General features: G+C 36.6%; 1 protein-coding gene across 1 annotated transcript; it reads right to left on the reverse strand.

Moving 5' to 3' along the window:
* Positions 1–5,131: 5,131 nt before the first annotated feature.
* On the reverse strand, positions 5,132–9,953 carry LOC149793178 (uncharacterized). Its single transcript, XM_089966310.1, has 5 exons — positions 9,883–9,953; positions 9,454–9,586; positions 7,904–8,019; positions 6,324–6,435; positions 5,132–5,531 (listed from the first exon to the last, which is right to left on the reverse strand). Exons 2-5 carry the CDS (start codon positions 9,575–9,577, stop codon positions 5,380–5,382), a joined length of 504 nt encoding a protein of 167 aa, XP_089822436.1. The 5' UTR covers positions 9,578–9,586; positions 9,883–9,953; the 3' UTR covers positions 5,132–5,379.
* Between the last annotated feature and the right edge of the window lie 490 nt (positions 9,954–10,443).

Below are 10,443 nucleotides of genomic sequence, written 5' to 3' on the forward strand. Positions count from 1 at the left end.
AACATCATTCTCAAGAGCTATTTTTTCCATAGCTCTGGTAACTGCACAAGCTGGGAATAAATCAGGGAATTATTTTTCAATTGGACTTTCAGATGCAAGCAAGGCTTGACAGTTACAAGTGTATTACCCACAACCTTGTATCCAGCTAGGTCGTTGCCTAGTAATAAATGAATGCCCTCAACGGGTAAAACATGTACTGTGTCGACTCTCACGTGTCCTGAGACTAAATCTGATGACAAATTTACACAATGGAAAGGAACATTAACGAAGACGCACTCTACGTCCTGAATAAGAGCACTCTCATTAGAAAAAGACGTCTCAGAAAAAGGCAAAACACTTGACAATAAAGACTCTTAGAAGCTCCTGTGTCCCTTAGAATTTTAATAGGGACAGGACTGGCTGATTCACCTAAGAATGATATAGAACCGATCGATATGAATGGTTCATAATTCTTCATAATGATATCAGACTTGGGTTTATTAGAATCAACAAATGTATTGCTTTCAATATATGACCGTGACTTTGACCTCTTAGAAATAAGAGCATTTGGAATAGGTCTGTCTTGATTCCGATGCCTATTTCTCAAATTGTACCAATCAGAAATAACGTGTCCTTTTTACTTGCAATAGGTACACGTATGAAGAGACAAGGATCTTGAATCAAGCTTATCAGAGGCTTGACTTTTAGAAGTTGTTTCATTCTGAGGTTTTAAAGGGCTTGTATTAGGCTGAAATACTTTTCTGCCAGAAGACTTTTGAGTAGATGTCTTATTTACAAAAGGAACTTTATGAGTTAAAGAATAATCATCGGCAGCTAGAGCAACATTTTCGAAGGTTTCAATCTGATGCTCGTCAAGATAAGACTGAATGCCACTATGGATACAGTTTTTGAAATCTTCAAGTAATACAAATTATTTGAGACTTTCATAATCTCGTTCAACTTTCTTGGCAAAGCACCATCTATCAAACAACTGCTCTTTTTCTCTAGCAAATTCGACATGAGTTTGTCAAACTTTTTTTTTTCTATAGTTTCTGAATTTTTGCCGATAAGCTTTAGGGACTAACTCATTACCTTTTAGGATGCATTCCTTAACCGTATCATAGTCACCACCTTGGTGAAGTGACAGTGAATTGTAAATATCACTAGCCTTACCAGTGAGTACACATTGTACTAATTGATTCCAATGCTTCCTTGTTAAACTGCCAGCCGTGCTGATTCTCGCGAGACCAATATAGTATGCAAATGCAGATGCGTTATTTGCCTCAATGAGGACTGATTCTATGGAACTTCCACGTGGTGCATTTGGATTATTAGAAACAATAAGCGTCGCAGAGAAATCACAGGTCAGTATGAATTTGCCCAACAAGCACATGTACATTAGGGCGCAATGAAATAGAAACGTATTGGACTTCGCACTCTGATAACTTCGTAAAGTAAGCGGTCACCGCATGCGTAGTTGGACACTGAAGCACAATATTTGCGTGAGAAGAGTAATGCCACAAAAGATCAAATTAATGTGTGCGATGTAGCAATGAGAAACATTAAAGAAGTCTACTAGCCTGACAGACACACACTTGGTACAGGAGGATAAGAAATTGCAAATTCAGAGAATCACAGTCATGCTGAAATGAGAGGAATACATGATCACATGAATCGTCAGTTCTGCAGATTAACTATTTCAGAAATAGATCGGCTGCAATAACGAGTAAGCAACAATATGTGAATGAATGAATCTCAGCAGAATGAACTGACTAATCAGAGTGGTAAACGAACGCGATCAAATGATTGAGCACATTATACAAGAACTTGCTAATACGGCCAGACCAGTCCATGATGGTCTCTTTGATAAATATGCCGATACCACATTACACAATCGCATCACGACAGTGTTCAGATCGCTCAGAAATGTTATTCTACGAGTCATTGAGTTTAAACTTGACCCCGACGGTCATTTGTTTAATACGGTAAAGCGGCAAGATTAATCATCTCAAGATGCGCTTGGGTGGTAGCTGAGGTGATGGCACAACTGAGCCTGGACCTATTCCTGCGCCCACGCAATGTACACCAGTTCTAGCAGCGTCAAAGCTGCACAAACATCGCGACCAAAGTTCAAATAGTGTCGCAAAATACATTAACGCGCCTCAGAGTTTGGTTGCCCAATATTTCGTCAAGCGTTGTAACTTCACTGGTATGAATATGCGATAGAAAAATTCCCAAGCTCGTCGAATACGCCTCCATGAGAGTTGGATTCCTCGCCGAAAATACCATTGTGGCGTTAATAATACTGATCGCCACGTCAGTTTTTTCTGCTAAGAAAACTTTAGTGTTATACAAATCGCAATGAACAAAATGGAGACCAGTACGTCCTCGTACATCAAACAAATATTGTTCAAACATTGCTCAAAAACAAGGCACAGATCAGGTGGTGGTCACAATAAATCTTGAGAAAGTGTATAGTCGGTATGAATTTGTTCAGACATTTATAAAAACTTAAATTTATCTTGAGATCCTGGAAGAATACAAACACTATCTATAAATTTCCAGGTCTTTAATGATGCATGCATGTGCACGAATTGATAGTGCACTTACAAATCTAACCCGATGATAAGATATTTTATCATTGCAATGTCGGGATGATCACTTAGCGATCAATTTGTCTACGTCACTCTCGAGACTAAGTTTGCTTCTAATTTATCGAACACCGGTTTCTTTGGTGCGTCAGGGGCGACCAATTTTGTCAACAATATTGTTGTACACAGGTGGTTTATTAACAATTGGCACATGGATGGAATCGCCGTCATCCTCAACAATGTAGCTTCTTGACGGTATTGACAGCAATTCTCAACCGATACTGAAATCATGTTCAATTATTTCGCTATGGGAGCAAAGTCTTGATGGGATGTCTCCAGAAACTTGTCGCGTAGTGTTTTGTAATACGGTTGAAACTCAAAATCGAAACATTTAGACATTGCCATGAGATCAATCGTCAAATGAATCTCTGAACACCTTTTATGCAACGCGGTACTACTCCAGCTGCGCGTGCAAATGCAGATGACGATGGTACGTTCATACAAACAAATCCATTATTGAATGATAAAGATTCCTGTGCTATGTAGTAGATGGACTGATATCCACTCGTCTGTACACGTGAATCTCCAATTATATGCAAGGGATTGTGCCACGGTTTATTCTGCACACGATGTTTCGATCCCAGTTGACGTCGATCGAGTATGTATGACCGAGATCACGTTTTCACCAACGTGGTATTTGCGAAACAATTGAGGACTCAGCTGCGTACCCGTGACAATGACCATTTAAGCCTCATGGTCGTACAAGCTTTTAAATTCACTCCATTGTTACCGCAGCCAACGATCAGGAAGAGCCACCTTCGTTTAGCTGAGAAAACTCATGACCGCGTAATACACGTGATATTTTATCAGCGACGTCTCATGCGCGCAAAATGCAAAGGTTATCTGTACTGAAAGAAGATCATCATCTGGTTATGTACCTTTTGATACAACCAGTCTTCATCCGTCGCAATGAAGTGTGCGGGTGTTTTACCGTGGGTGGTGTGTAAATATCATCACCGACGACCTCTATGACATCATAATCCACGGATAAGACCCACACGAGTTTGAGTGAAATAAAATAGTAATGTGATCGTAAATAACCTGTAAATGGCATTATGCTCAATTAAGATTTATAATACCGCCACCACGTTGTTGCAAACGCTCAGAATGAAGCCCCTCTTAGCCGTGGCGCGCGAGAAAGCATAACTTAACCGTTTTCACGAGACCTGGAGTGGTCGAGTCCGCCTATGGCTTTTGCGAGATTTGTTATGACGTTGATACTTGTAAAGCTATTTTACTCCGCTGGCACCTGCTCTAGCTTCATTCATGGAAGCATACTATTGACGCTGATCTGCCTTTGAAAGACTTGTCAACGTGGTAATAAATCTATATGGTAGAATCAAGTTCGGATCCGTCGTTGCACTGTTTATCGCGGTAAGATTCATTAGTCTCTATTTGCCATCAATACCCATGGTGAATGAGTACATTCTACTGTCAAGCATGTTTAACGTGACACTGATCAACGTTACGAATCTGTTTAACTGTGCTTAACATTCGATAACACGCGCGTGCCTGGAAATCGCACATGTCTAGGGCGCAACTGTCGTTGGATAGTATAATGTACCCAAGAGCAAGTCCAACAGGTTACAGACGGTATTGTCATAAAGATTATTCCTGCCTGTTTGTTTAAGATATATACGATCACGGCAGAGATCAGTTATGGGATTTGACGCAGTTTGTAAAGACCATGCCTTCAGCGCTACTGTTACGATACACACGGGCGTTATGCTTTATTTAGGATCACTCGCCCGTCTGTGTGGGCCTGTGGAGACGACGTTTACCGTGTGCGAGTATAGATCGACACGTCCACTTCAGTTTTGAATTTTTTCCGCGCGTTTACGTTTGCTTGGATCAGATAAACAACGTCAACAATGTCATTATTTGTGCTCCTGATAATTGCATACGCATAATTGATGTCTTCGCGGATCTGTTTGGCGATGAACAATTATTTGTGCGAAATCAACTTCGATAGTGTTGATTGAGAGCAGGATCCACTAATGAGATCATCGTGATGTTTATCGATGACGCAAGCGACGAAGTCCCCGTTGGCTAAAGCGAAACTTTATTGCATCTACAGATGGTTTATATACGACGCTTGCGTCGTGTATATCATTAATCTCGTCGTTGGCAAGATCGTTTAAATCATCGTTGCTGTACTAAATTTGGTCGGGGAAAAATATAATGAGGAGAGGGGGGAGAGAGAAAGGGTGGGGGAGAGAGACTTCTCTTCTTTGAAATATCTCTGAATCTCTTAACTTTTGCAATATCAATAAATACAAACTGATAATTTTTTAGGTAAGGCCTTCCAACAGGCATCGCGTGTGCTGTAAAACAAAGATTTTTCATGTAAACCTTCTGATTGTTTTGAGAAAGAAAGAAAGAAAGAAAGAAAGAAAGAAAGAAAGAAAGAAAGAAAGAAAGAAAGATAGATAGATAGATAGATAGATAGATATATAGATAGATAGATAGATAGACAGATATACAGACAGACAGACAGATAGATAGATAGATAGATAGATAGATAGATATATAGATAGATAGATAGATAGATAGATAGATAGATAGATAGATAGAAAGAAAGAAAGAAAGAAAGAAAGAAAGAAAGAAAGAAAGAAAGAAAGAAAGAAAGAAAGAAGAGAGAAAGACAGTTTAACAGTAGATAAGTCAAATTGATAGATTGGACTAATAATGAGTCAACCCTTTTATTCGTTTAACATTTCACTAGCACACGGACAACAAACCGTATTGATTAACGACTACCTACGTCACTGCAGTCAACTTCAACTTGGCGATTTAGAATATCATTCAGGTGCTCAAATTTCTCATAGGGGAGATCCCAGGGAACAGGAGCTACGTAATCACAGCTGGTGACCGAAAGTAAATTCTTTGCGACTGCATATCCTAAAATGCGATATAATGTTATATTTATTGTTGCATTGATTTGTATTTCTTTGTATCCGCCTATCTGGCTATCTCGCATTCAAGTTTGCTTTTAAGCTTTTTTCTCACTGTTCTTTATGTCTTATGTGCATGATTTTCGATATTCCTTGTCAGTATAAGTTGTTTACATAATATATGTGCAGTTCCTTCCCTTGCTATTAAGGCAACTTTGATATTCAGAAAATCGTATCTATGCTATTCCTGCGCTTTCATACTAGAATTTGAAAATAAATACTTTTTGTACAAATTATTCAACCCTGTATAAAGAGATGGATCTCACTTGGGAAAAAAATAAAAATCATTTGTGTAAGGATTTTATCATTGGAAGAAAAATTTTCAGTGTTTGGATTCCTAATATTCGGTTTAGTTTTTTCTTAGATATCGTCTAGATTACTTAATTATTCATAATTGATAATCGTTTTGAAGTCGGTAAATTTCACATAAGATTTCAGACGGTATCTATTTACCTATAACAATTATTCTAATTGTAATGAACAAAAACGACTGCAATTGAGAAATATAAAATGTACCAACTTGTATTAACAACATAGAGCAAACATTCACCATGTGTGTGCGTGCTTGCATGTGTACGCGTGTTTTATAGAGTATATATGGCATCGTGGTATCGTAATATTTAGGACGGTAAAAGTGCAGGGCGACTAATATTTCTTTCGATATTGTATTCTATTCAATGTTTTAGATGTCATGTGTAATATGTTGATAATGCTTCACTATTGAACTTATACAACTCACCAGTAATATAATAATTGTTGCTTATGTTGAAATGAACGCCACAATTTGATTGGTCGCGTGCTGTAATCAGTTCGAAATAATCATCTACTCTGCTCAGTTTATTCGGTCCTTCCTGTAAAAGGAAAGGTGCACTGTCCTTTAAAAGATTCAGATCAATTGATTTCCCTGTGATTGTAACAAAATAAAAATTGTGAATCTCAGTTCTGTGACATACATTTTAATTAATATTTGTTTCATGAGAGGATATAGAAGCATTGGTATCTTCTGACTAAGATTAAAAATAGTTTTGCCCCATGAAACCGCGCTGATGAATTGCATGTTAATCTTTGAACACGTGGCGTTTGTTTTAACTAATGTTAAAAAACTTAGTATAAAACCATAATAGTAGGCATACAGTAACCATGATGGTTTGCATGTACCAATGACGGCTCGAGGCTATCAGGGTGATGTAGATGTAGATGTAGGATCATGGCAGTTGGTTAGCAATACGTGCCCTTCGTATTCCATAGTCCAGTGGATGTTTAAACGTTAGGAAGCTATTGCTTATCAAATGCCTTAATGTTAGGCAGTAAAGGTTAGCAATACGTGTCCATCGTGTCCATTGTCAAATGGATGCTTTAATATTAGGCTCCTAATTGTTATCAAATAAGTGTCCTTCATGCCCCTTGGTCCAATGGATGCTTTAGTGTTAGGCATATGGTGTGTGTGTGTGTGTGTGTGTGTGTGTAATCTGGTGGTGATTTATGTTTGGTAGGATGTTTAAAGGAAAGAGAAAAGTCATGTTCGGTTAATATGTCGAACGGAAAAAGGTAAGACATCCTTGGTTGCTATAATTGTCTTCTGTCAAAGTCACTTAAGAGAGTGCTTAGTTGAAAAGTATCATCTCTTTGTACGACTCAGCTAAAAAGAAACAAGGTACACGTGTAAAAGTTTTAAGTAGATTGCAATCTTCAGCAAATATGGTTGTTTTAAGTTTTGCGCTGGTTGTGCCAGTGATTTCAATGCAAATATTCAGGCATGTCTACCATATGAGTAAATAAGAACTGAAGCTACCGGAAGACTGAGGAACACATTATAAAAACAAACATATATTAAGACGCAGTACTAAACTTAAACAATAACATTAATAACAGAATACGAATGATTTTGTTACTTTAATATGCAGTTAATAAATATCGAGAAAAGAATGTGACAAAATAAGGGATATGTGGAAACAAAATCACCGAAACATAAAATAACTTTTTTTCAAGCATTGCACAATAATAATAGTTTTTTTGTGTTCAGCAGCTTATTATTAGGCTAATGGGACAAGTGTGATAATTTGCCTTGAGCTACAAGTATGATGCAGGAAACAAAACTAATATTAATAATAAGTATTTACATCACAGTTCCTTTCCGTTTTGCATTTTAAATGTTAGGTTGCTGAAAATCATTAGCAGTATTATCAGCTTGGTAACAAAACGATGTGCCCCTCCATAAAGCATACATTTTCGCTGATTACGAAAATTATTATTATGTCGAGAAACACTGCCTAACTGTTTGGATTCCCTAAAATATCAGAAGTAGATTTATTTACTTACATGGTACATGGTATCCAAAAATGTCTTGTATAGAATGTAGGAAGCTGAATGTTCGTTAGAAATGACCTTTCCATTTCTGTTAAGAAAGTACTTCCTCTCTGGAGTTGCCATGACAACTGTAGCATAGATATATGTGTTTAATATAGTCAGGAACACCGTTGTGAGGATATTACAAACGTGCACGTTTTTACATGTGTCTATGTATTCATGCATGTATGACTGAATGCATGTTACATATCCAGTTGAATGAGTATTTCATTTTCACAGGTTCAATGTTCAAAGCATGATATTTAGTTAGACATTTTTATCGACTTTCTCACTTCAGAAAGTAAACAAAGCATCTTATTCATGACGACGTTATCGGCTTTTGTTGTAAAGGTTGTTTAATGCCGTTTTCAGAGATAACGGAGGATAATAATTTAAGTGATATAAATTCATGTTATCTTGGTGAATATTTCGAAATAATTAGCTTTAATCACAAAAGGATGTAATACATTTTGCAATTTCTTGTTTCACCGTAGTTTATTGCCTTACACGTTTGCAAATGGGGTAGGGCTATAGTTAGAAAAACTTGAAATAAGCAATTCTCCTTAAATCGATCAGAAATTTGCATGGATAGCGACACAAAATTTATATTATTTCATAGAATTATAAGAAAATAAACACGATTCCGATATTTGAGAAAGAGAGAGAGAGAGTACATTAATAAACTTATAATCAGTTACTGGAGGCAGAAGAAGGCAGAACTTAGAAATTGGTACCCATACCAAGACAAATTCAGTAGCTAAAATTAAGAAAATGTTGTCTTTCTTGATTGAAATTAACAATTAGACGTAATTAATTGAGAAGAGAAATCAAGTTGTGGATACTCCGTAATTTTGTACTGCGCTTCGTGTCTGTAAAGCCCCAGTACCGCCGTTTATTATATATTTCACCATTATTCCAGTCTAACTAAAGTTTAGAAATAAATGATTTGTTAAATAATCACGACGTTTGCTTTAAACTTCGTTCTGATATTCAGTGTAGAATTAAGTGGTGCCAACCCGTCATTCACTCAATGATGTTACTCACAATTCCGATCATTTTTATCTTCCTGAGTGCACCAAATGTAGTGATGTGATACATTCGGCAAATTCCGTTAGAGACTAATCTAAGAATAACAACATTCGCACGCGAAGAACACATTAATTCAAGAGGGAATGAAGATAGGCAGGCCCGTTAGACCACTCAACTGTATGAGAAAACCTGATGTATCAGTACGTTTCGATTTTTGAGATTTAGAATGCTGCCAAATGAGTTAATACGATGATATTTTTCGTACGTATAGTACTATATATACGAATAGTATCTGCGATGATGTCAGAACATTTTGTAAGCATAAGAGCAACATAAGTTGGATTAGTGATGGTGGTAGTACTATTAGCAGCAGCATTTGTAGAGGCAGTATCAAAAGTTGCATCGTTATTTGATTCTTTGCCATTATCATCGCCACTAATACCATCATTCTCAGTGAAAGCAAAGAATCTTACTAATATACTAATGTTACCAACATGTTTCGTTAGCACAGATGGACTCCTCCATTGTACGCTGTTTACCACATTTGCAGGCAGAGATAACTTGGATAGACACCACCAGCACCAACATAGATTGCAGGAAAATTGCTGGTCTCTCCATGATAAAATCCTAAAGAAAAGGAAATATCTGATCATGACTTAAGAAATAGAGTGGCAAGTATAATGTGCAAAATCAATGCATCATATGCACATAGATACTTACCTTTATATAAACACGTGTAAGTTAGCTATATTCCTTCGTATTAACCCATATCTGACAATATAAGTAACAAAAAGAAAATTCAAACAACACGAACCGGAATTATTGTGTATTAAATCCCCCGAAATAAATGCGATATGAAATATTACGTTAACTATATGAAAGAAATTCATAATGCATATTAGAATAATAAATAAGAATTTAACCTTTTGTCACACAGCGAATATTTCGGATCTTGGTTTAGACGATTAAAACAGCATTGAAGCGCCTCTTGATGTTGACATGTGCCCAAGAAACGATTCTGCTGGTTTATATAGTCAACACCCCATCAAAAAGAACTTTAGTATAAAGGCGAAATAATAATATTTTGTTGTGGGACTTTCATTCATTGTGGCATAATGTTTATTGAAACAGTCACGTTGAATTATTGTCAGTAATTTCACAGAGTTGGATAACACGATAATCCTGATAATATTTGAAGTATGAACAGCTGTTTCTAAGCCTAAATACACAAGGTGGAGAAAACGTGGCTCAACCTATTGTTAGAAAGTCATATAAAGATTTAACATATTGGATGAATTTACGTGGGCAAGATACAATAACATATGTGAAAAAGATAACATATTGGAACAATGGACTAAATGAGTTGAGATACTAGTACTACTACCACTACTAATAATAACAATGATAATAATAATAATAATAATGATAATAATAATGATAATTAGCACATGCACTTGTCCAAAAACCAGGTTTGAAAAATGAAA

The sequence above is a fragment of the Sinohyriopsis cumingii genome, chromosome 8, assembly GCF_028554795.1.
Source record: "Sinohyriopsis cumingii isolate HCF-2022 chromosome 8, ASM2855479v2, whole genome shotgun sequence".
NCBI lineage: Eukaryota > Metazoa > Mollusca > Bivalvia > Unionida > Unionidae > Sinohyriopsis > Sinohyriopsis cumingii.